The sequence below is a fragment of the Geotrypetes seraphini genome, chromosome 1 (assembly GCF_902459505.1).
Source record: "Geotrypetes seraphini chromosome 1, aGeoSer1.1, whole genome shotgun sequence".
Lineage (NCBI taxonomy): Eukaryota > Metazoa > Chordata > Amphibia > Gymnophiona > Dermophiidae > Geotrypetes > Geotrypetes seraphini.
Window position 1 is genome coordinate 241,839,440 of NC_047084.1, and position 27,545 is coordinate 241,866,984.

The 27,545-nt window shown below is 42.4% G+C and overlaps 1 protein-coding gene across 1 annotated transcript in view; it reads left to right on the forward strand.

Moving 5' to 3' along the window:
• ADGRA3 (adhesion G protein-coupled receptor A3) overlaps window positions 1–27,545 on the forward strand; it is a 194,023-nt gene that overhangs the window by 105,580 nt on the left and 60,898 nt on the right. The window contains exons 7-11 of the mRNA XM_033948486.1: window positions 5,220–5,433; window positions 7,308–7,472; window positions 11,764–11,965; window positions 16,659–16,808; window positions 26,692–26,853. Coding sequence (XP_033804377.1) covers window positions 5,220–5,433; window positions 7,308–7,472; window positions 11,764–11,965; window positions 16,659–16,808; window positions 26,692–26,853 — 893 coding nt within the window. The remainder of the gene's footprint in view (window positions 1–5,219; window positions 5,434–7,307; window positions 7,473–11,763; window positions 11,966–16,658; window positions 16,809–26,691; window positions 26,854–27,545) is intronic.

Here is a 27,545-nt window from a genome sequence, read left to right on the forward strand (position 1 = left end):
TTTCAAGAACTAAAGATAGATCCTTTAAAAATCCCATCCTCCCAGTATTCTCTTCTGAGCAGGGTCTGGGCTCAATCCATATTTTTTCTGTGGCACCCGGACATGAAGAGTCTTCTCACAGAGCTCCAGGAGACCCCCTAATGACTCCCTGAGGGTGGCTAAAACCATGGCTAAATTGTATCCCAGGGATTAGGAATTTTAGCATATATTTGTTATGCTAAAGGTGGATTCCCAGGTTGTCCAAGTAACCAAAAGTACTTCCCTATCCAGTGAGGGAGGCGTGGTCTTAAAGGATCTGCAGACCACAGATTGGATATGGTCCTCAGAAAACAATTTGAAGTTCTAGCCTTAGGGATTAAGATTGCAGCTGCTGCCTCCTTTATTTCACGCACCTGTCATTTCAGACTTTGAAATCAGAGCCTGGCGGATTCTGAGCCCCTGCCACAGCTTGTGCTAGCTGAAATATACTATGTAGTGGATGCACTCTATTATATAATCAGTCATGGAAAAAGTCTCAGCATTTTCAATCTCCATCCATGGTGTGCTTTGGATCAGGCAATGGGCAGGTGATTCGATATCTGAAGCAGTGCTGAGCAGGCTCCCATTCAGAAGCCAGATGTGGTTTGGCAAGAGCCTAGATGACCTTATGGCCAGTATACAGGATCACAGACCTAGATCTTTTCCAGACATCAGATCCTGAACAGCTGGAAGTCAGAGTCCGGGTTTCTTTTGTAGGTTCCACTGCTCTCGCCAGTACTCAACAGGAGCCTTTACCCAAAGAAACTTTCAATGTTCCACACAGAAATTCTACGGGAACCAGAAGAACCAAGGCTCAGGTTCCCACTCCACAGTGCCAGCCAAAAGCCACAATGACGCCAGCTCTCAAGCTGCTCTTGTGAAGATTGGCGATCAGCTCTCGGACTACCTGGTGGCCAGGGAATTGATAATGTCCAACTCCTGGGTCTTTGAGATTATCAGAAAGGGTTACAAGATAAAGTTTGCGCACCCTCTCTCCAACTGGTTTGTGAATTCGCCAGCAGGCCAGCCAGAGAAGTTTCAAGTTTTATTTTAGTTTGATGAATCGCTTATTTAGTTTTACTAAGCGAGGTACAAGTTTTATTAAGTGAGGCAGAAAAGGTCTGGACAATGTTACAAAGGTTGCTGTATTTTCAAGCCATAGAACCAATCCTTCCAGAAGACTTGGGCTCCTCCAGGTACGCCATATGCTTTGTTGTGCCCAAGAAAGGATCAGAAGAGTGGAGGCCCATCCTTTATCTGAAATATGTCAACGCAGAGAGTTCCAGATGGAGACTGGTCCGTCTTTGCAGCGGTGGAGCCAGGAGAGTTTCTGGCCACCCTAGATTTGACGGAAGCTTACTTTTCACATCTCAGTCTTCCTGGAACACAGAATGTTCCTGAGATTCCATGTGTTGGAGAACCACTATCAATTCTCAGCGCTTCCCTTTGGGCTGGCAACAGCACCCTGATCTTTCACCAAGGTTATGGTGGTACCGGTGGATGCTCAACTTCACAGAGCAAGTTGGCAGGTGCACCCATAATTAGGATGATTGGTTTATCAGAGCACTGTCCCGAGCAAAAGGAGAAAGAGCAGTAGCGGCAGTTGTGGAGACACTGCAGAGTCTGTGATAGATTGTAAACTTTTGAAAGAGCCACCTAGTTTCAACACAGTCCCTGGAATATCTGGGGGTCTTTCTTCCAGAGGCACACAAACTGAAGCTTTGCACGCAAATTATAGACCTATTGACTAAACCAGCGCCTACTGGTGGCATTGCCTTCAAGTCCTTGGATCAATAGCACCCATGATAGAAGTGGTGCCTTGGGAAAAAGTGCTCATGTGCCCCCTCCAGGACACCTTGTTGTCATGCTGGTCACCTCAAAGAGTCTCCCTGCAAATTCTTTTCCCTTGGACAGCAGCCGCTAGACACAGCATGAGCTGGTGACTCCACCCTGTCTCTAGCGAAAAGGATCCCACTCTGAATCAATTCATGGGTCGTCCTGACAACTGATGCCAGCTTGTTTGACTGGGGTGCGCATTGCATTGGTCATCCAGTTCATGGACATGAACTCCGTCGCAGCAGAAGTGGTCTATCAAAAGGCTGGAACTACAAGCAGTTTGTCTGGGCTGCACTCCTCGTTGGAGGGCAAGGCATTCAGTCTTTTCTGACAATACCACTGCAGTGGCCTATATCAACAGGCAGGGAGGCACCAGGAGTTCTCCGCTCCAGCAGGAGATGAAAGCATTGTTCTTTTGGGCAGAAACACACCTGCAGGTGATCTCTGCAGTACACGTGGCTGGAGTAGACAATGTTTAAGCGGATTATCTCAGCAGACAGACATTAGACCCAGGAGAGTGGTCATTGTCCCCGAAAGCATTCCAAGCCATTGTGAGGAGATGGGGCTGTCCGATGTTTGACCTCATGGCAACTGCAATAAACAATAAGGTGAATCAGTTCTTCAGCCGAAGATATGAACCAGAAAGTGCAGGGCTAGACGCCTTGGTTCAGCCATGGCCAGAGACTGGGCTACTGTACATATTCACCCCTGGCCCGTGATAGGCTGCGTGATCTGCCAAATAGCACATCACTTGGGAAAGATTGGCCCAGGCGCCCTTAGTATGCAGACCTCATATGACTATAAAAGGAGCAAAGTCTCTGACTACAGGTGCATCCAGACTTGCTCTTGCAGGAGCCAATTGCCCTAGAAATTCCATAACACTTTTCATAACACTCTTGAGCGCCTGCACTAGTCCAAAAAGGGTACTCAGTAGTAGTCATTGCTACTGTCCTATGTGCCAAAAAGCCAATGACTCTTTCAGCATATTCTAAGGCATGGGAGATGTTTCAGCACTGCTGCAACAGAGAAAAGTTAAAGCCGGGCAGTGCCTCAATTTCATCAGTACTGGCGTTTCTCCAAGAGAGCCTTGACAAGAGATTGACAGTGATGTCCCTTGGAAGAGTTCAAGTAGCAGGGCTCTTGTGCTTCCAGGACTGAGAAAAGAGAGCTTCACTAGCAGCTCATAGTTAAGTTCCTGAAGGATACCCTAAGACTAAGGCCCCTGATTCGAGACCCATTTCCCTCCTGGAAACTTAATATAGTTTTAGGGGCATTCAGCAGATCCCTGTGTGAACCTCCCTCATGGATCTTGACAGTCAAAGCAGTTGTCTTGGTGGCAATTTATTCTGCCATGAGAGTCTCAGAATTGCAGGACATGTCATGCAGAGAGACATTCTTCAAGTTTACAGAAGTGGGAGTAACCTGGTGTATGGTTCCCTCTTTCTTACCAAAGGTCATTTTGGCATTTCATGTCAAACAAGAGGTTAGGTTACCAGCATTTTATCCAACATGGTCCAAGAAGAAAGACAAGGCCTTAAAGATTTTGGACGTCAGGAGAGTCCTACTGTGTTAACTTTGAGATAACTAATGAGTTTTGACTCTCAGATAATCTTTTCATGTTAACCAATCAAGCGAGATGAGGCAAACCCGCTTCCATGGCCACCATCTGAAGATGGATTTGTAGAGCTGTTTCCTCTGCATACATCAGTTGTGGCAAACAGCCGTCAATCTCATTGAAGGTGCATTCGACAAGAGAAGTAGCCTCCTCTGGGTGGGCAAGGGCAGTTCCCCCCAAGGAGATTTGTAGGTCAGCCACCTTGTCCTCTCTTCATACTTTCACCCAGTTCTACAGGGTGGACATAGCAACATAGGAGGATGCCACTTTTGGGTCCTCAGTATTATATATAGGCTCATCTCTCCCGCCCTCGATTTTGGGGACTGCTTAGGTTCGTCCTTATGGTTCAGCATACCATCACTAATGCACTAGAAAAAGAGATTAGGTTTTTACCTTGATGATATATTTTCTAGTAGATAGGGATGATCTACTAGAAACCCCCCCCCCCCACCCAGCAATTTATCTGATGTGCCTGCTTTCTGACTCTAGCTTAATGGTCAGCTCCATAGCTAAGATTTTGCTGTCAGTCTGATTATTTGATTCTGAAGACTATGTAGATAGGATTACATGGGAGGAATGGTTGAACTCCACAAATGTTCTGGCTGTTTTTTTCTTGTTTAACGTATTTTTTTCTTACATTCTTGTATCTCTCAGAGGCTTGTTAATGTTTTAACCACATTACTGTTTCTTCAGGGATTGTTTTGAATTCATCTGAGCAGATCAAATGCCTGGTTTATGGGCATTCCCCATACCCCTCCTTCTCCAAAAGTGGGGGAGTTCGAGTGATAGACCTCTGCATAAGAAGACAGCAAAAATCTTGTTCTACTGTAGAAGACTAAGCTGGTTATATTAGAAGGATTCATGGCATTTAAATGTGTAAAAAGCTAGTTTACATGTATAAATGAGTATTGATATATGAGTGACAATTTTAGAAATTCCACTACTTGCATACCTGTATTCTAAGCAAATGCAGTTTTAAAGGCAGCTTGGTATAAGTGTTCTTAACCCTGTCCTGGGGGACCCCCAGCCAGTTGGGTCTCCGCCATTATATGCATATCTCTCTCATGCATATTCATTAGGGATATCCTGAAAACCCAACTGGCTGGGGGTCCCCTAGGATAGGGTTGAGAACCACTGATCTAGGCCTCATCAAATCTTTTCTTATCTGTACCAAATGTTGGCGAAGACATTAATTTGTCCAGTGGAATTTCATTCATCGATAACAGCATTAGGGAAAGATTGTTCAATAATTGGCTTCTGCTTTTCTTTGCAATTTTTAAGCTCTGGTCTCAAATGAACAGTGTGTCACAAGGAATGAAACTACATTATGAATTTTTCAAGATCACAAAGTTCAACCAGGCCACCCATTTTTTTTATATACTGCTTTACACACTTGTTTCCACTACTACAGATCCTCTTACTTTCTATCCAAAGTCTTATTCTATGACTTTTTTCCATTTAAAATTGCTTTTCTTTGTCAAGGCTAAAATTTAACTCTTGAATACTGCAATTTGAAGTGTGAGGTTTTTTTTTTGTTTTTTTCTTGTAGCTGCCACAGTGTCTTTGTAACAGCCTTGGTCACTGAAAAAGCTGTGGTTGATTAATCTTTCTGACTATGGTTATAACAGATCAAATGTACTATTATATTTCCTCTTCCATTTTCAGGGTTGTTTTGAAGCCCAAACAATGAGCTTTGTGGTGTTATTTGCCTTTTATTGTATATATTATTGTGTTTTTGTTTTGATTCTAGAACCTCCGCTTGAATTGCCATCCTTTTCTATGACACCATCTCATCGTCAGGTTGTCTTTGAAGGAGATAGTCTTCCTTTTGAATGCATGGCTTCATATATTGATCAGGACATGCAAGTACTTTGGTATCAGGATGGGAAGATTGTTGAAACAAATGAAACACAGGGTATTTTTGTACAGAAGAACATGATCCATAATTGTTCATTGATTGCCAGGTAAATACTTTTAACAGGGTAGAACATGCTTTATGCAGACTTTCTTGCCTTCCAGGTCCTTTTTTTAATTTGAGCCTGCATATTGCTGTGGTTCTTATATAATTCATCTCCTTGTTTGCTTCCTTGTGCTGTTTTTATCAGTTACTATGAGCAGACAGTATTTGTTCTATATAGAATCTGTCCAGTTTAAAAATAAGTGAATCTGGAATTTTTACATGGTCATGCAAAGTTAAAATAACATTGCATTTAGAGTACTATTGCAAAGTATAAATAAGTAATGAAGTTCTGAATTAAGAATGTCATTCTTATATTGGCTATGATATTTGAGTCAGTGGTTTTCTTCTCCTTTTGGGCTTCCATCTTAGTTGGAACCTAGAGAAAGCCTTCATTCAGAACTACCCATACAGGATGGAAGGGGTTCCTCTATTTGGTATATCTTCATCAGTTTGGCTTAGCTATTGCAGTTACTCTCCTTCTCATATGCCATTTCTCCCTCCAGAATGTGACTGTTGTCACCCTTTGTCAACTGATAGCTGAGACTGCATTGAGAATTTTTAAAATCACGAATTTAACATTATCAATCTGAATAAATAAGAACCAAATATTACTGCTTACCTTATATAGTTATAAGAAAACAGTGTTTCAGATTACTTCACAATGATCTGTAATATCAAGAAATTAAACTAAACTAAAACTTAATTTTATAGACCGGGTCTTCAACCAATAGGTGCTCGACTCAGTTTACAATAATGTAAGTATAGTACATAAATATAAAAGAAGAATGAAATCTAGAATGGCTTAATTTCCAAAGTGTTTAGTAAACAAGAAAGTTTTCAGAGCTTTCCGAAATAAAACAAAGGGACCTAGACTTCTAAGTGAAAGCGGTAACTCATTCCAGAGCTCAGTTAGTTTAAAAATGAAAGAGTGACTGAATCTCTTGAAAGTTCTATTTTTACCACTAAGGGAAGGAAATGTAAGTTTTAATTTATTTGAACTTCTAGCGAGATGAGATCTGTGTACATTCCAATCTAAAATCTGTGTACATTCCAGTCTAAAAGTAATAAAAATGCTAGAAAATTTTAAATCTAATATAAATGCAGTTAAATTGAACTCTTAAGGTACACTGGAAGCCAGTGTAATTCCTTGAGCAATGGGGTTACGTGATCAAATTTACTCTTACCAAAAATGAGCTTGGCAGCAGTGCTCTGTATCAATTGAAGTCTCTGCAGACTGACCTTTGAGAGTCCCAGATACATTGAATTGCAATAATCCAACCTTGACAAGATAATTGACTGAACCAACACAGAGAAGTTTTGCTGATGAAAGAGCGCTCTCACTCTTCTCAGGATACGGAGGCTGAAGAAACATTTTTTAACGAGAGAATTTAGCTGATCCTTAAATGTAAGAGATGTATCAATAACACCCAATATTAGCGAGGAAAACATTTTTCAGAGATTCTCTTGAGTCTAAGGTCACAACTGCATAATGTGACATTTGATTACTCAAATATGACATGTTCCAACACATGAGCTTTGGTTGTGACATGAACAAGTCTGTACACTGGTTTTAAAAATTAATATGGTTTCTAGATGTGACCTCGGAAGCAACGTTACTAAACTATTTTCTTTTTTTCAAAGGAGGGAAAAATCTCATTTTTTTATCCCATGACTATAGCCTTTAAGTACTTTGTACCTTACCCAAAGAATTGTGTTTAAAAAGCTGTTTAGCCCATATATTCATATGAGTCAATGAAATGCAGTCTTTCATTCACTTCTGTTTCTTTGGTTAATAGGACTGTAGATTATTGCTGTAGGTGTTTATGGTTACTGAGTATACCTGTTGCAAATGTATAAACATTCCATTTTTCTTCATAGTGCCTTAACCATATCCAATATCCAGGCCAGATCAACAGGAAACTGGGGCTGTCATGTCCAGACAAAACGAGGGAACAATTCTAGGACCATAGATATTGTGGTGTTAGAGAGCTCTGCACAGTACTGCCCTCCGGAGAAGGTGACTAACAACAAAGGAGAGTTCAGGTCAGCAACTATGATGGGAATAAATGAAAAAGATAAATAAGGGTTTGTGTAGCTTTTCTTTTATTTTTGCTTTCAAATGGAAGTGTTAGTTTTAAAGGCATCTGACTGCTATTGTATCTCTAGGTCAGTGTTCTTCAACCTTTTTACACCTATGGACTGTTGGAAATAAAATAATTATTTTGTGGACTGGCACCGGTCCTTGGACTGGCATCGGTGTGTGGACGGGCGGTTGAAGAACACTGGTGTAGACTCAAATGCCACTACTAAACTACCATAGGAGGCTACAAATAATTTATTTATTTTTTTTTTTTTTTAAAGAAAGCAATTTTCCAAACATGCCACAAATGGTGTAAAATTCAGCAGATTTTGAGTAAAATGTAAGTACTGATTGGTCACAAGAAAATTAAATGTTGTTTTGATTAGATGTCGATCATTTTGGGATTAGAAAAAAAGTACAATTTTTCCACTTTTTTGGGAGCTTTTTGCATTAGTCTTTCATTACTGAAATAGTAGTCCTTGTAAAGACTCACTGAAGGTTTGACAAACCTTAAAAAGAATCGTCAAGGATGTTATTTTTAAGAAATAAAAGAACAGAGAGAAAAAAACCTTATCCTTCCCACCCCGAGTACAAAATACAATATATAACTTAAGGAGAGCATAGTACCGTGCTGTTTGTGTAACTGCCAATCAGTGCTGCCGCCAGGCTGGTCTGTTTACCGGTCCAAGGAGTTCTGTAGTCTCCAGCCCACACAATCGGGACCCCACCTTCCTGAGAAGTGCAATTGAGAAACAAAGGCCTGCTTCTCCTCCTCAGCCTACCTAAAAGCTCGGGAAGTATCATCTCGCGCTCACTGTCTTACTGCTCCAGTTTCATACCACATGTTGCAGCAGCAGGACCTTCATTCCTATTAGCCAGGTCTAAGAGCAAGGAGATCTTCCACTTGTTCCACAGACAGCCTGAGGAAGACCGGGAAAAGAGTGGCGGTAACTGTCTGTGCAGCGCACAGCAGCTGACTTTAAACAGTGCAGTCGCCGGACTCACCGCACGCATGGCGCCTGCTTCGCGCACCTCCCTTTCGAGGTGTGCATCTGGCTCTCCAATAGCCTTCTTTGACACAAAATAACCCATCAGCTACCAGGCCAAGTTCACACGAACTCCCCTTTAGCAGCCCCGGTGCTGCCTGGAAATGTTAGCCTAAGTAGTCCGCGAAGTAAGTAAGCTGCCTTTTTTTCCTAGCTGATCCTTCACGGACTGGCAGGAAATTGAAGAACACTTCTCTAGGTGGTCAGATGTGATATCATGCCTAATTTTTCATCAAATTGCACTTAATTAGAACTTTACAAAAGACGTGGTCAGTGGTAGGGTGAAATGTTGAAACTTTGGGCTGTGTAACTTACACCAGTGTTCTTCAACCTTTTTACACTTATGGACCGACGGAAATAAAATAATTATTTTATGGACCGGCAAACTACTAAGACTGAAATTTTTTAAAAAACCATTTCCGTAAGCTCGGTCCCGCAAACCATCTGACCCCATCCACACAGTCCTCAGTTATGATTTTATATTGAACGTATTTTATTAAAGTATAAAAAGAAACAATTGTCATTTTATAAATACAAATAATACAGAGCAAGGATCAACAAACCCCTGTCTCCCCTCTCCTTCCTACTATCAAGAAAACTGAATAAGCCAAATTATTACAGAATGCTACACAGAAATATCATGCTAACAGAATACCGCAGTCATACATGACAGGAATAGTGTTAGAGGAGTGCAACTAGGGCAACTGCCCCCTGGTCAGAGAGAACCCTAAGCCAGCTGGAAGCTAAAGAAGCACTGCTTGGGCTTTGCAGTCCCCAGTTGTCTAACACCAGCTCTAGCAGGATATATATTTAAAATCTAATGTATTCTAATCACAAAATAGAAATAAAATTATTTTTTTCTACCTTTTGTTGTCTCTGGTTTCTGCTTTCATCTTCTTTTCACTCTCTTCCTTCCAGCATCTGCCCTCTCTGTCTCTTCAATCCAGCATCTGCCCCTTCCATCCACTGTCTGCCTTCTCCCCCTACCATATGGTATGTGTCTTCTTTCTATGCCTCTCTCCCCTTTCCATCTAGTCTCCTTTTTACATGATTCATTCCAGTTTCACTGTTCTATTCATTTTTATCTCTCCTACACCAGATCTAGCATCTTTGTCCCTCTCTCCTTATTTCTCTGCTGACCCCCCTTCCCAGCATCAATCTCTCTACTTTCTCATTCCTTCTAAACTTGCTTGTAAAAGGGAAAAACTGAAGGGCCACAGCACAGCCCACTGGGAAAAGGAGGTGAAACCAAAGAAAATGAATGACATTTTCTGCAAACTCGCAGTTTGAGTTTGACTACCCATCCGTTCAGGGTCTCTGCTCCCATTGCACTGGAAATGTTATTAAAAGATTTTGTTTTCTTTTGCATACCTGGAGGTATTTACCATGACCTTATCAATTCTCATTTGTTTAAGTACCTCAAGTACTGTTTCCTCTTTAAAATTTTTAGTCATTTTACATTTATTAATGACATTTTCTGATTGCATTATTTATTTTTGCCTTCCCTAAGCAAAAAAATGTTCATAATATTTCTGTTTCCCCCTCACCCTCCTTTTTGCAAATATCATTTTTTCTCCCTCTGTGTTCCCTAGTCCCTTTGGTTAACCATCAGCTAAAATTTCTCAGTGACACAAAAACTTCTGTACTGCTGCCTTTACCACTTGAGAAATGGTGGCTGGCATAGCAGAATGGAAAGTTTATGGAAAAACTATTATTTTTGAACATAAAGGCAAATCTTCAGTTTCTTTCACCTCAGACTTGCCAAGAGCGAACATGTAATCTTTTTAAGTTATTTGAATTTCTAGAATTTTAGTGTTGTGTTTTTTGGGGAGGGGGTAGAGGGAGAAAAATGTAAAACTATGCATATGAAAATGTGTTTGCATAGTTTTGGGGAGTTGAGGAGACTGCTTAATTCTTCAATGTTTGGCTAAAGCTAATTTCTCTTTGAAACCTTTTACTAAGCTGCATTAGGACACCTAACATAGCAAAAATGGACTATCAAGGGAAATGCTTAAGTGTGCACAAGCTAAATAGCTTTGGGTCAGAGGGAGTGAGTGGATATTTCTGTGCTAATCAGTTAGCGCACGAATAATTTAGGAGACCTTACTGCCTACAAAATAGGTGGCGGTAAGTGCTCTTGAGGTAGCAGGGCTGTGGAGTCGGAGGAAATTTCGGGTACCTGGAGTCGGAGTCAGAAGTACAAAAAACTGAGGAGTCGGAACATTTATCTACCGACTCCATTTTTGAACTTGGCATACCAATCACGAGCGATTCTTTCAGCTATAGCACCCACTATATACACAGTACAAATGTTGCGAGCAGCTTCTGCGGCCTTAGAACCTTGATTAAAAGCAAAAAGAAGGTGGTGTCAAAAATGCTCATTTCTCTCAACTTGACATTCCATTTTAACGATCTGAAAATTAACCAGTGCTGTGGAGTCGGAGTCGAGGAGTCAGAGGAAATTTCAGGTACCTGGAGTCGGAGTCGGAGTCTGAAGTACAAAAAACTGAGGAGTCAGAGTCGGAACATTTATCTACCGACTCCACAGCCCTGTGAGGTAGTAGTTTTTTAAAAATGGTCATAGGGAAAAAAATTTGAGTTTTTACCGCAATGGAAAAGGTGGCCTTAGCTTGCAAGAATGACTCATATAAGAGCACTCTAAGATCACTTTTTACTGCAGCTTTAAACAACTGCTTAGTCTGGAAGTAGGCATAGCAGCAATGTTCCCTGTAAGCTGTACAGCTATGTGACCACGCAGCGATTGATAAGAGGTTATGCAGGCAGTACGACAAGCTGCAGCTTCCATGTCCCACTTACTCCATCTGCCGCTACCACTGCTGCTGACTTCCCCAAATCGGCAGCAGCGGCAAAATAAAATGCAAATCAATGGACCGCATATCACAGATAAGTGCAGTACAGCACCACAATGTTTGTGTTCTATTTTGCCGCTGATGATGATTTGGGAAACAGCAATGGGGAAGGAGCCAGATGCTTTAATGAAGTGGGGAGGACAGAGGAGCACAATGAATGTTGTGTTCTGTGTGTGTCTGGGATGTATCTGAAGAAATGCTCACAAGGTAAGATAATAGAAAATTTTTGCTCAAGTTGACTCAGTCCTTTGTTCACGAAGAAAGATTTTTGCTCAAATCAACTTGAGTCTCAGAGATTGTATAGCAAGTATAACAGTCTTCTCCAATCATCCCTTCAGGTGGCCTAGAACGTTGGCTGGCATCACTGCCTACCTACTATGTACTCGGTACTCTGCTGGTAGTGGAATATATTCTGGCAACCCACATGATGAGAGGAGAGCCAGGCGCATGTGTGACCGAGGAGGCTTATGGGCAGAAGATGACTATTCTCGGTGCCAGTATGCAAATGATGTGACACGAGTCCTTGATATGTTTAATCAGGTAATTTTATGTTTTCCTTTCTTTTGTGGAATTAGGCTTCAAAAGCAAGGTGTATAATTCATTAATTACTACTAAAAGGAATAGTAAAAACAAAACTGGAATGTATAGGTAATCACTCTTCATAGTAATGCCACATCACATTTTCTTTACTAATATGATGATGTTCTCAGCATATCGGGCCTGATATTGCAAACTTATATGTTGCCCAATTTGAAGAATCTCTTCTCACTGATCATCCATTCAGCAACAATTTTAAATTTTACAAAAGGTACATCGATGACATCTTTTTGCTGTGGCAAGGAGAGATTATGGAGTTGGAACATTTCTTCGCTTGGTTTAACACAAAGGATCAAAATTTGTCTCTTATGATCCATTGGAAATCAATTTTCTTGTCATATCACAAAAGAATTTAACTCTTTCAGCACCAAAGTTTACAGAAAACCAACAAATTCATATTTAGCCTACAGTAGTTATCAAAAATCTTTAAAAGAAACTTACTCTTTAGCCATTTCTCTGCCTGAAGAGAATTTGTACTCACGATTCTGATTTTAATGAACAGTCAAAGCAATTATTGAAGAGATTCACAAACCGCGGTTATCCTCAAAGTTGAATTTAAGCTGGTTTTTCAAAGGCAAATTTATTGGACAGAGAGAGACTACTTATCATCAGGACAGAAAGGCAAGTACCTTATTTAGTGTACACTTTAAGATATTCCTACTTGACCAATGATGTCCAAAAAATTATATGAAAGAATTGACTTTTCTTGAAAAACACTCATTTTTTTTAAGGTCAAATGTTTGGTGGTTGCTTATTCCAGGAATAAGACCTTAAAAGAAAAATTGTTCCCTTTTGCCTCCCGTGCAACCTTCAGAGTCTATGATATATAACGGTCATCAAAAGTGCAGAAAGTGTGGTGTTTGTCAACATGCTCTAGTTACGGATAATATTTAACGTCCTTTATTCCATCAAACATAACTCCAATTGCAATTCATCATATATAGTATATTTAATTCAGTGCCCTTGTCAAAAACTATACATTGGCAAAACCAAATGCATGATTTGGACCAAAGTTATCTAACATCACAGTTGCATCAGTAGGAAAGTGACATCTACCCCATTAGTAGTGCATTGGCATAAAATGGGCCATACCATGAAGTAACATTTCTTGGGAGGGGTCTTAGGTGTCTGAGCTAAATCAGGGCCTAGGCCACTCCCCATTCAACACATGATGTACCAGGGATGGGAAGGCCTGCCATTTTGGACTGGCGGGCCTCTGAGCGGGACGGACTAAGCATCCTTCCTGCTCCAACTTCCTTGGGGTTGGGGTGGGAGGTTCAGGGGGCCCTCAGTGGCAAAAGGGGAGTGGGCATCCCTCCTGCCTTTTTTTGGGGGGGAAGGGGTATGGTAGGGGATGTTTGTGGGGGGAGCTCTTGACACGGGGGTGAGCCTTCAATGGCAGAAGGGAGTGAGATCCCTCCTGCCATTTCACTGCAGCGGGGAGGATCGGCATGGCAGGATGGAGTGGGCATCCTTCCTGCCATTTGCTTCTCACACAGGGGGCGAATGGCATTAGGGAATGGGCATCCCTCCTGCCGATTTTCACTAGAAAGGGGTGGGGGATTCCCAGTGCTCCGTTCATCGAGGTGGGCCGTTATCAAAGAGGGGGGAATTTTTTTTTATTTTTCTTTTTTCAAAGGGGCAGATAGTGTGTGTAACACACAGCATCTGTGCCTATTAAAAAAAAGGTTTCCTGCCCCGAACAGCTGAGTGGCAGGAGGCTGCTCTCAGGGCCTCCCCTGCCGGCTCTGCGCATGTGTGAGAGTTGCTTTCACAGCCATCAGTCGGATGGGAGAGATGGGAATTACGACAAACTTCCGCATGAATCATTTGCATGCAAACTTTTTAGTGCATCAATAGTTCTTTTTGAATTGGGCAAAAATCGGTTTGGTGCAGATCCACACGGTCTTACCGATCCTCTTTAGTGCATCTAGGTCTCTGTCTCTTTCCCCCGCACCTAACTTCAGTTGCTGAACAAACGGCTTCCTGCTTCCCCACTGTGACTCAGCTCCCTGCAAGTCAGAGCTGCATGGTGCTGGAAGTTGAGGTTGGCCTCATGATTACACGAGATTTGAAACCACAAGAGATATTTCTGACACTGCTCAGCTCAAACATGCGGAGATCTGAGTAGGGGCAGGGAAGCAGGAATCTTGCTGTAAGCACCGCATGAATTTCCAACTCTGAGGGCCAGAAAAAAAGCACATGGAGGGCTGGGTTCTGACCCCAGGGCCATAGGTTGGTCAAGCCTAGTCTAGAACAAGGATCTAAAACTCTGGTCCTCAAGGACTACAAACCAGTGGGGTTTTCAAGATACCACTTGAATGAACATGCATACAATGAAAGTATCACATGCAAAATGTATCTCATTCATATTCATTGTAGGTACCCTTAAAACTTAACTGGTGTTTCAGTCCTCGAGGACCAGAGTTGGTAATCCTTGATATAGAAAGTGTTATTTGTTGAAGGCAGGTAAGGAATCAAGGTGGAATTTCTTCTTTTCTTTCATAATTCAAAACAAATTGGTACTATATTATGTTTGAGCTTATAACAGTTATTTATTATGCATCATGGGGTTCATAATAATAAAAAAAAAGTCTAAAAAGTGTCCTAAATGGCTTCTTGGACGATCAAAAAGCCTGATCGTCCAAGTACCTATAACCAAAGCTGGTTTTTAGACGTATCTAAAAACAGCTTAGGCCTTTCAACTGCCTCTAGACGCACAAAGAAAAAAGAAGTGTGTTTAGAGGAGGGCAGTGGGCGTGAGGTGGACGTACAACAGGTATAACTAAAACATTTACAGGTTGCCTAGTCGGCACAGACCTTTTTGACTTAGACGAAGTCAAACCAGGTCTAAGTGCCGAAAAAGGGGGCCACTGAGCTGATGGCCGCTGGCGCCATCAGTTCAGCGGTCCGGCAACCTACCCACCTCAGCCATTGCGGCAGGAGAGATGCCTCATCTCCCCTACCACGATGCCATCACTCTTCTACCCGAACTGCCACGACCCACGGCAGGAGAGATGCCCTATCTCTCCTGCTGCGGGTCGTGGCAGCTCGGGTAAAGGAGTGATGGCATCGCGGTAGGGGAGATGAGGCATCTCTCCTGCCGCGGGTCGTGGCAGCTCGGGTAGAGGAGTGATGGCATCGCAGTAGGGGAGATGAGGCATCTCTCCTGCCGCGATGCATCACCCCCCCACACACACACACATACAACATCGGGGCAAGAGGGAGCCCAAGCCCTCTTGCCCCGTCGAAACGCGACCCCCCCCCCCACCCCGACAACATCGGGGCAAGAGGGAGCTCAAGCCCTCTTGCCCCGGCAATTTTACACCCCCCCCCCCCGCGCCAAGTACGAGCTGGCCAGGAGGGAGCCCAAGCCCTCCTGGCCCCGGCGACCCCCCCCCCCCTTCCGAAAGGAAAAAGGAATGAGCCAGGAGAGAGCCCAAGCCCTCCTGGCCCCGGCGACCCCCCCCTTCCGAAAGGAAAAAGGAATGAGCCAGGAGAGAGCCCAAGCTCTCCTGGTCCCGGCGACCCCCCTCCGAAAGGAACGGGCCAGGAGAGAGCCCAAGCCCTCCTGGCCCCGGCGGCCCCCTACCCCCCACTACAATACAGGCAGGAGGGATCCCAGGCCCTCCTGCCCTCAACACAACTCCCCTCCCCCAACGACTGCACCCCCCAGAACCCCCGATCGTCCCCCCCCCAGCCGACCCGCGACCCCCCCCCCCCCGACCGACCCCACGACGCCCCCACCCCTTCCCCGTACCTGTAAGTTGGCCAGATGGACGGGTGCCAAGCCCGCCCGTCCGACAAGCCAGCCTGGTCCAGAATGGGGCCGGATTGGCCCAGGCGACAGAAACCCCGCCCACAGGTGGGGCCTGAGGTGCCTGGGCCAATCAGAATAGGCCCGGGAGCCTTAAGCCTCTCCTGTGGGCGGAGCCTTAGGCACATGGGTCCAACCCAGCAAGAGGGCTTGAGCTCTCTCTTGCCCTGATATCGTCGGGGGGGGGTCGCAGTTGGACAGGGCAAGAGGGCTTGAGCTCCCTCTTGCCCCGATGTTGTCAGGGGGGGAGGGGTCACGGTTCGACATGGCAGGAGGCTTTGCGCACCCTCCTGCCTGGATCGTTGTGGGGGGGGATTCTGTAACTGGTGTTGTTTTTGACAGACACCGGTTACAGAATCCAGCTTTTAGGCGAAGGACTGGCTCCTCCTTCGCCTAAAAGCTCTTCTGTTGGACGTTTGGGGCTTAGGCGTTTTTTTGGTTCATTATGGGCAAAAAGTGTAGACGTCGTGGGGGTGTACTTGTAGACGTAGTTGTGATCTGGGCGTTTAGTAGAGGCAGGCCATAATCAAAACAAGGACGTTTGTTTTGGTTATGGACACTTTCCCTGCTTCTGCTTTGAACGTTTAAGAACTTAGGCCAAAAGGGGACTTAAGACGTTTTTTTTTATTATGCCCCTCCACGGGTTTAAGACAACAGGTTTATGTGGTGTATAAATACAGAATTACAGTGCAATGGCATTTTGCACATTCGTATCAAGGAAACATAATATATATTTTTTTACTTTCCTACTTCCAAAGCTTTATCCTCTTGGTTCCTTATGCCTGCATTTTCCACTATCATATTATGATTTCTTCACAGATGCCTCTCAACCTTACGAATGCTGTGGCAACTGCCAGACAATTGTTGGCTTATACTGTAGAAGCTGCAAATTTTTCTGACAAGATGGATATTATATTTGTAGCTGAAATGATAGAAAAATTTGGAAGATTTGCTGAAAAATACAAAGAGGTAACTTATTTTGTTATCAATAAATATGCATCTGGAACATGCTTTTGGTAGGTGTATATTATCATTGTGTAAACAGCCAGTGAAATGAAAAGCAATTTAAATTAAGGAGCAAAAGTATGTGGTGGAAATCGTATTTTGGTAAGTGAATGCTCTGTTATATTATTAAACAGTTTTTTTGTATAATAAAGCTGTTGTGCTCTATGTTTAATGATCAAGATAATGTGAGGTTTACTAACTGAAGGTGATGCAGAATACTTGGAAGAGAGTAGAGTAATGTGGGCATTAATGCTTGCATGAACATGAAATGCTATTTATTAGTCTAAAGATGTGGTTTATTCCATTACAATATTTGGGTACTCTGGTACTATTGCAAAATGCAAAAATGATATCACATGTCATTGGGCAAGAAACAGTCTCAATAAAACAAAGGACAGTGTCAACCAAAACATATACAAAGTAAACTAAGAGCATCTGAGAGTGCTGTACTCTTCTACTCTCACAGAGAGGTCCATCACCGTTCCCATCCAAAATAGCAAATAATCTGTTTGGACTTCTTGGGCTGTTTTAATATAATATTGCCTTATTAGTACAATGTCAGGTTATTGATTTAGGGACCTGAACCCTATGGATTTTGTCCCATTTAGAGAGACATATTTGCCCAGTTGAGTTATACAGTCCATCTTTTGATATGCTACAGTTTTATAATTCTGTCCTAGCATTCTTTGGAACTACAGAGCCATCCAAAAGGGCTCTTTACCAAGCTGTGGTAAGTGTTAGTGCATGCTTACTGTACTTACCACAGGATGCACTGAAATGTCCTGTGGTAATTTTGCAATCTGCACATGCCTTGTTATTAGGTGCTCGAGTCCTAGAGACTTGATGAATTTGGGATCTAAAAAGAAATTGGTTTTGTGCTAGTCCGGAAAGGTCCTCCAGCATCATCCCCATGGTTGTTTTCAATGTGTCCATCCATCTGATTGCAGATTGCCCTCTTCGCCTGGTTCCTTCAATCGTCCCAAACATGATGTCCTCCTCCAGTGATCTCTCTCTTCTGATGATGTGACCAAAATAAGACAGTCATAACTTCATCATTTGGGCTTCGAGTGACATAGCCAATTTGATCTCTTCCATAATCGATTTGTTCTTCTGGCGGTCCACAGCACGCTTAAAACCCTTCTCCAGCACCAAAGCTCAAATGAGTCAATCTTCTTTCTGCCTTGTTTCCAGCTTTTGCATCCTTAACTGACCACTGAAAAAATGAGTGTGTGGACAAGTCTGATCTTCATTTGAAATGTTACCTCCTTGCCTTTGAATTCTTTGTCAAGAGCCTTCATTGAAGAGCGACCAAGTGCTATTCTGCAGAGTATTTCCTCTCTGCTAGTTGCTTCTTTATTTACAAAAAAAAGCCCAGGAGATTGAAATAATTTACAACTTCTATTCTATCACCTCCAAGCTTAAAATCTTCATCATTTTCTGTGTTCATGATCTTCATCTTCTTTTATGTTCAGTTCTAACCCATATTATGACTTTCGGCTTTGAGTTTTCTCAGTAGATATAGCATGTCTTCTTTGCTGCTGGTGATGAGCATTATATCATCTGCATAGTGCAGGTTGTTTATATTTTGGCCACCAACTTTGAAACTGACACTCTTCTTCCAAATTTGCTTTTCTGAAGATGGTTTCACCGTACAGGTTGAACAGGTAAGGTGACAAGATGCATCCTTGCCTAACGCCACGTTTTATTGGAAACCAGTCAGTGCTATCAGAAAATTGAATGAGAACATGTAAATGGAAAAATCAGATTAACTTTTCAGGAGATTAAGAGATTGCTGCAGAAATTCCAACCTTGACTGGGGATGCTTAAAGTCGCCAATGGCATGATATTGAGCGATCCAGAAAGCATTAAAAAAAGATAAAAGAATATACGGAAAATTTATACAAACAAAGCAATGAGGATTACATTGGAGAAAAAATTGAACTGGAAACTGAAGCCGAAGAAGAATCAGATATTTTAAAAGAAAAAGTCATAGCAGCGATTAAAGCTTAATCGAAAAACAAGTCACCTGGTAGCGACGGTATTCCAATTGAATTAATAAAAGGCTCAGAAGGTGCTTTCATGGCCCTCACTCGACTGTGCCAACAGATTTGGAAAGAAAAAACATGACCAACCGATTGGAGAAGATCACTGTTAATATCTATACCGAAGAAAGATGATACCAAGGACTGTAACAACTACAGAACAATTGCATTAATTCCACATGTTAGCAAAATATTGCTTAAAATAATGCAACAAAGGCTCCAATCATACATTGAGGAAAAACTGCTCGAAGTTCAGGCTGGTTTCAGAAAAGGTCGAAGAACATGAGACATTATTGCCAGTGTTAGATGGATATTGGAAAAGAGCAAAGAATACCAAAAACCCCTATACATTTACTTCATCGACTACAGCAAAGCTTTTGACTGTGTGGATCGCAATAAACTATGGAGAATTCTAGTGGAAATGGGAATACCCAAACACATGACTCAGTCGATAGAGAGCCTATATGAAAATCAAGAAGTTGCACGCTTAGAATACGTGCTAAATTTTTTTGTGGAGGGGGCATGTCTGGGAGTGAAGAGTGGGTGTTTCTACACTAATTAGCACATCAGTATTAACTGATTAGCGCATGAGCCCTTAGGCCTGGATTCTGTAAATGGTGCTGGTAGATGCCCTACCGGTGTCTAACTTAATTGCATTAATCCTCTTTAATCGGCAGATTAATGCCATCGACATGCCATTTTAGTTGAATTTTAATTGAATTTAGTTGAATTTTAATTGTTGATTAATTTTTTATTTTTTTTTGACCAGTGTGCGGCACAAATCTTTAATGTATCTTTCAGAAAGATGTGTGGAATTTAACTTATGCTAAATTGAAATTTACTGGACAGACTGATAAGGCCAGATGGTCTTTACTAAGAATTTTTTTGCTTTCATGCTGTAAAATTAGCAATTTATATATAGCAAGGTAATATAAAAAAAGAGCCTTATTGTCTAGACCTGTTTAATTTATACTAGAAAACTAATTTGAAAATATTGTTGACCTGACTTAAATATCTATTTAATGCAATGTACAGTTGTGCCTTGCTGTTTATTCATAAGTGTTTGCTCAAGCTTTAATATATTTCCAAATAATGTGCATTTATTTGATAAAGGCTCGTAAAGAAAAATTCTATTAAGCAATTTTTATGTCCACCATTTGAAATTCTGAGATAGTACATTTAAAGCATACAGCAGTTATTTAATGAATAGAGAAATCAGCATTATTCTTCCCCCTGTTTGTAAATGTTATTTCATACTTTCACATGTAATGTGCAGGTTTTAGATTTTTAGATGATGTGCTTACTTAAATATATATTATCCATTCTAAGTCAAGATAAGTGCTTGCCTTTTTTTCCCCCATCTCCTCTGGTGCTTGTTCACCTCTGCGTGAAATTCACCACCTTTGCAGTAAAAGTGTCATTTCAAGGATTTGCATGTGTTTTTATTTCAGCCAAAATAAATGCCTGTTGTCTCTGTCATATGGATGAAACAGGCATTCATAACTCATGGAATAAAATAACACATTATTTTCTTAATGTGATTTATTCCATAGTCTTTACCAAAGAAATTGAAAGAGATGATGCTTGTTCAGCTGCATACTTCATCTCTTAAGCAGTGTTGGCAGTATTAGTAGGTCTTTCAGATTTGTTGCTAGTGCTTGAATGTACTCAATAAAAAATAGATATGTTTTACTCTGCTGTAGAGTTGCAATTATTATTTTTTTAACTTTATCTTTATTCATTTCAGTTATTTATATGTTCACCAACATCATTCCAAAAAAGCAGTGTCTTAAATCTTTACAAAAAAAGAAGTTCCAAATAACAAAATATTTTACATTGCTCAATTGTTATTCCACAATATATGGGGGGATAGCTTTAAAAAGTCAGATAAATCATAATCATTATAAATCTTCAAAAGAAAACTGAATAGCGTTCCTAATAGCTAACCTAGTTCAAAATTTTGAGCCTTCCTCCTGAGATTTAGTGGGGGTACTTGCAGAAATCACATCTTTACCCATTATAAAACTTGAAAGCTGTGACGACTCAAAGAAAATATATTTAACTCCTTGGAACTTAACATAACATTTACATGGTAACCTAAGTATAAAGGTACCCCCAAGTTTTAAGACCGGAGGCTTTAAAGGGGAAATTGTTTCCTCTTTTTTTGGGTAACTCTAGAAACATCCGGATACATTCTAACTTTCTGATCTAGGAATAATTTACCTTTATACTTAAAGAAGATTTTCAAGAGCCAGTCTCTGTCCGAGTCCAGTGCTAACTGGACAAAAAGTGTAGCAATTATCATCTGCTCAGAATCCAAGCTCTCCAAAATATTTGTTAAATTCAACATGCCCATTTCTGGAGCTTGTTTCTTCAGGTGTTTTCTTCTTCCCTTCCGAGAGATAGTAAATTTTTGAAACTGGGGGATACGCATTTTGAGGAATCTTCAAGTTCTCTGTAAGATATCTCTTAAACATATCAAGAGCGGATGTAGTTATTAATTTTGGAAAATTGATTAGTCTCAAATTATTTCTTCTTGATGCATTCTCCAACATTTCTAGATTAATATTTTTGGGGGTCACGTGATGCACTCAGCCTGAACAGACGTGCCTCTACACCTCTCCTGAGCCTGTAGCCATTTTTCTGATCTTTTCTTTTGAATCGGTGCTTTGAGTGCTTGCCTCCTATCCCACCAGCTGGAGTTTTTCATAGACTACCAGCCGATATCATTTTTGGTGGGGTCTAGAGGTATGCCGATTAGGGCTTCGAAGCCTGCTAAACTTTCACGAGGCCCAGTTACCCCTTCTAAGATGGCGGCGCATACTCCTTCGGAGCACATGCAAACCAGCCCAACTGTCGTATTACAAGCTGACGCGATAGAAGAGCTCAAGAAACATCTCACAACCTTTCTGGACAATAAACTCACCCGACTTCAATCTACGGTCGATGGCCTTAAGCATACTGTGGAGTGGCAGAACACCCGCCTACAGCACGTGGAGGACCGGGTGTCGGCGAGGAGGACCGCACTGTAGCTCTGGAGGCGGGGGCCCAGACTCTGGAGGAAAAGTATTGCAAGCTGGAGGACAGAGATGAGGACCTCGAAAACCGGAGCCACCGTAACAACATACGGCTCATAGGTTTGCCTGAATCGCTTGCGGCGGCAGATCTGCTTACACTGGTTTCCACCTGGTTGCCTAAGGAGTTGGGAATGGACATGGGTGGAGCTCCTTTACTTGTTGAGCGGGTGTACCGAATCGGGGTGCGCCGAAATGGAGATTGTAAGCCGCACCCCGTGATTGCTCATATTCTGAACTTCGCTGAAAAAACTCAGCTTATGATCAACTACAAATCCAAAGGCGGACTTTCCTATGAAGACCAACGGCTTCTTCTGTTCCAAGTTTACTCCCTCTGGGTCTCGGAACAACGCAGAGCGATGGCTCAATACTGTACGCAGTTCCATCAAAAGCAGCTGCGTTTTGCTCTCCAGTACCCAGCTAAATTGCGTGTACAGCATGAGAACCGGGCATTATACCTTACTACACCGGCTGAGATCAGTAAATTTCTGGAGGGCCTACCAGGCTGACTGTCTCACTTGTGTGGTCCCGGGATTACCTGATGCTGCATGATGGAACTGACTGCGGGTTGGGACTTTGGCTATTGCTCTATGCTGTTTAGTGCTAGCTCTGGGCGATGGGGCCCATTCTCCTAGCCTATTTTGTTTTGTCTTTCCCAGTGGCTTTTCTTTCCTCTTGCTCGTTTTTCTCCTTTTCTTGCTCTTGCAAGCCAGCATTTTTTTTTTTTTTTTTTTTTTGCTATTTTTCTACTTCCTCTTCTCTCCTTGACATCCCCACATTTTTGTTCTTACTGGATCACTAAGCGACTGGGTGGGCTGGTATTTGTGGTCTAAGAATTGAGCCGGGGGGCCAGCTCCCCTACAGTGCTTTTGAGTGACTCTAGGGCCCACTTGGTCTACTGGTCCTGCTAATCCCCTGCTCCAGACCATTTGCTTCTCTGTCATATTTTTTGTTACTGTTCTTTGTATTTTACTGTATTTTGATCTTGTGCAAGGAGGGGGCTGTATTTTCTTAAGCTATGCTGGCTTTTTTTGGACTTTGGGGATATTCCTGCTGATTCTTTGGTCTTTCTTTTTTTCTTTTTAGTTGGGGATTGGCGTACTTTTCCTCTTGGTGTTAGGGGGCTTGGGGACCATTCTGTAATAGTTCAATGGCTGTGGGAAATTTCAGGGTGGGATAAAGGGGTTTTCAGGGCTTGTGTGGGATGTTTCTGTTCTTGGGTTTCTCCTTATTCCAGGCAGGGGGGAGGTGTTGGGTGGGTGAGTGCATGCAGGTTTCAAGTTTAGGATTTTATATACCGCCTATCAAGGTTATCTAAGCGGTTTTACAATCAGGTACTCAAGCATTTTCCCTCTCTGTCCCGGTGGGCTCACAATCTAGCTAACGTACCTTCAGTTGGACTGGGGGACGTGGAAGTCTTGGGGTGGACTTTCATAGGGGTGGGGGAGTGTATGTGTGGGTTGTATGGATGTGGTTGACTGGTGCATGGGGGGGTGGGACGGGTAGGCTCTGTAGCAGAAGGGGGGCTAGATGAGCTGCAGGGACCTTGTGGTTGATTCAATATTTTTTCCCTGGAGATAGACCTAGCTGGGGGGTCTGTCTTCTAGGTTGTTGTGTTTTCATCACCCAATCGGTACAGTGGTGGCTCTTTTTGCTCAACAGCTATGGTTAATTTGACAGTAGCAACTTGTAATGTTGATGGTATCCACTCTCCAATAAAGCGTAAAAAAATTCTCACATGGTTGCGGCAACACCATATCGATGTAGCGTTTCTACAAGAAATTAATTTGTCTGCTGCCGAACATGAGAAACTGCGCAGGGATTGGGTGGGAGATGTGAGCTACTCTGCTTATAATAATAGGCAGAGGGGGGTGGTGATTCTAACGCATAAACACCTACCCTTACACGTCCATAAGACCATTCAGGATAAGGAGGGTAGGTATATTCTAGTGTTGGGAGAACTCTGGGGCTTTCATCTTCTATTTTGTAATCTTTACTCCCCGAACGTCCATAACCATAAATTCTATTCTGGGCTTTTGGGTGCAATAGCTCAATATCCTACATATCAATTGATTGTTGGAGAGGACTTCAACCTTACCACTGACCCCACTTTGGATTACTCTCCTGCCAAGCCGCACCCAAGGGATTCACATCAACAGGGGGTGAACTTCCTCTGCGACCATCTCGCAGTGGTTGATGCATAGAGAGCCCGCCATCCCTTTGACCGGGAGTACACGTTCTACTTGAACCCTCACAATATATATTCTCATCTGGATTATGTTCTGGTGACTCATACTCTATTTTCATGGGTGGAACGGGCCACCATTATAGACACCCCACTTTCGTTCTCACCTTGGGGGATCACGGATCAGAGGGGAGATAGGACATGGAGGTTTCCCGCGACTTTATATTCTCATGGGTTTACGGGAAAATGCTTTGTGTACTAAGTGCAAGCAGGCTCCGGAGACATTTCTGCATTCCTTCCTGGAGTGTCCTGAGCTCTCCTTATGGAACTCTTCCTTTGCGCAGCTTTCTTTGCTTTTGCAGCATGACCTGGAGTGGGATTATAAAACGCTTCTCCTGGGCGATCAAACCTTGCTGGAAGCACAGGGCCTCACTGTACCTCAGCGATGCTTTATTTATTTGACCTTGTTAGTGGTTAAACGGACCATTTTACAGTATTGGACTAAGGACGGGGCTATTCCCATGGAATGCTGGCTCACTCAGATGTCTACCAGCCCAGAGGTTCGGGCAAATCTGGCTTTGTGGGCGGCGTTCCTGTGGCTACCTCTAGTCTCCAGACAGATTCCAGCAAGTGATGTGCTTGATGGAATGACAGTTTATTTGCTTGTGTTGTATGGTGTGGTTGCTTTCCCGTGTACTGGGGATCATTAGGGTAGAGATACATTAAGAATAAAACACTTGGTGGGGTCGCCAGGGGAACCGGGATACTTGGTGGATGGCATCTTTTGAGGCAGCAGTATGGGGGGGTTGGCAACCGCTGTTTTCCTCCTTTTCATCTGCCGGGGGAGCTATACGAAGTGCCTCCCTACCATCACTTTGATTGGTATTCTTGTTTTGTGGTTTGGTTTGGATGGGAGATTTTGGGCATCCCTTCTTCTTTTCTCTTTTTTTATTTTATATGGTTGCCTGGATGCTCATGTCTCCTGTTCTGCTGGTGCTTGTTTTGAATAATTCATAGCTGCTTTTGTTGTGTTCCTGTTTTGCATCTGTTATGTATATGTTTATGATGTATCCTGTGTGTTCTTCTGGGTGACTTTAATAAAAATGATTTGCAAAAAAAAAGATTAATATTTCCACTGGTCTTTCATCAATAATTGATTCTGTATCCCCATAGATTCAACTTTTTGTTTGTTCAGCTAAATTTATTTCAATTTTTTCAACTCTCTGCTGAGTAATCAATGATTCTGATAATATTCCAGAACAATTAAGTAGTTAAATTCTTCATCTGAGTTCCCAATGAGGATTGTAACCCAGAAATTGCTTCCCAAATAGAGTTCAGGTCCACCACTTGGGGTTTCTTTTAAAGGAGCTATCGCAAAATTTATCATAGTCAATTTAGAGTTCACAGTACCTGCTGAGGAAATTATTGAAGATAAGTTCTGTCATTCCTCCACCGATTCCAGGAGTTCACACGGTGGAAGGTTCTTGAAAAACAGCTGATAATCGTAGTACAGCAGGTTCTCCTCCCTCTCTGCTGTCTGCCGACATCGCTGTCCCACTTCCCTCACTCGCCGTGCTGAATGCCAATGGCCGTGGGTGTGGCTGCACTGGCGCTCCTCGCTCCTCCAGGGAGAAGCTGACTGCCTCGAATGATGCCTGAGAGTCCTCCGACCAACTCGAGCCGAGGGCTTTTTCTCATCCGGTTCCACCCTAGGCTGCCTCTCAACGAAAACATCCATCGGACCGAATTGACGAGGTATTTGCCCGGATTCAGAAGGAAAAACCCGGGTCTTAGATTTCCTTTTGACCATCAGTTTAGGAAAAGATCCGGCAGTGTTCCACTGAGATCATTCAGGATGTCATCTTAGCTAGGCTGCTCCCCACTATGGTCCCCTCTGTTCTCGAGTTGCAATTATTTTTCCATAGTTAACTGTTGCTGCAATGAGTGACCAAGAAAGGATAGGGGGATAGAGTTACAGGTGCGGAAAAAATGACTTAGACTATTGTGAGTAGAGAATGACACAGGGACAAATTTTTCCCCATCCTCACGGAAACTCATTTTCCCATCCCATCCCCACAAGTTCTTTTTCTGTCCCTGCCCCATTCCTACAAGCTCTGTCCTCATCTGCACAAACCTCAAATTCTTTAAACTCATAAGTGTTTGAGCAGGGAGTCTTCAAAGTCCCTCCTTGAGGGCCGCAATCCAGTCGGGTTTTCAGGATTTCCCTAATGAATATGCATTGAAAGCAGTGCATGCACATAGATCGGGAAATCCTGAAAACCCGACTGGATTGCAGCCCTCAAGGAGGGACTTTGAAGGCTTGTGCAGTTAAGGCTGAGCTTACAGGAATGGGACAGGGACAGCGACAAAACTCGTGGGGATGGGGAAATTGAGTTCCTGCAAGGACGGGGGCAAATTTGTTCCCGTGTCATTCTCTAGTTGCAAGTGAAGGCTTAGGGTACTGTAGCTGTTAGGCCTGAAAAAAAAACTGTTGTTCAATTTGTATTCTAAAATTTGTCTGATTTTTGTTTTATTTAACTTTCTAGCTTGGTGATGTGATGGTGGATATTGCAAGTAACATTATGCTGGCAGATGAACGTGTTCTGTGGATGGCACAGAAAGAAGCCAAAGCCTGTACTAGAATTGTTCAATGTTTACAGCGAATTGCTGCATACAGACTTGCTAATGGAGCTCAAGTTTACTCAACAGTAAGCATGCCATTTTTCAAGCACATAACTCATCTACCTTTTTTGTTTCTAATTGTTTCACCTACTTATTATTTTTATCTATTTGTATGAAATATTCTAGTTATAAAAAAGTTGTATGTAGCTAATGGAGAATTGGAACTTTTATAACTGTTAAACATATATTTGGTTGTCTAAGGCCATGCTTATGCACTGAATATATTGATAGTTTTTTTTTAGATGCTTAATTGTGTGTATTCTATAAGATATTGTGGTGTATATAATTGTTTAATTCAGCATGGGGTTTTACCTGAGGAAGGGCTGCTTAAACTTGTCCTGGAGTACCAGTCACCTCAGGTTTTCAGAAGGTTCATAATTAATATGTATGAGACAAATAAATACATAAGCATTGCCATACCGGAGCAAACCGGTGATCTTTCAAGCCCGTTATCTTGTTTCCGGTAGCAGCTAATTCAGGTCACGAGTACCTGGCAATATCCCAAAAGAGTAATAGATTCCATATTGCTTATCACAGGAATAAGCAGGGAATTTCCCCCAAGTCCACCTTAATAACTGTTGGCGGCTGTTTGGCTTTCCTTCTACCTTTTTAATTACCATATATGGAATATATCCAGTCTTGGCTTCCAAGATGATATTTTTGAACATCTTAGCCTTCTTTTGGCATTTGTAGCTGTTCTTTGTAGCTTTTATTTTTT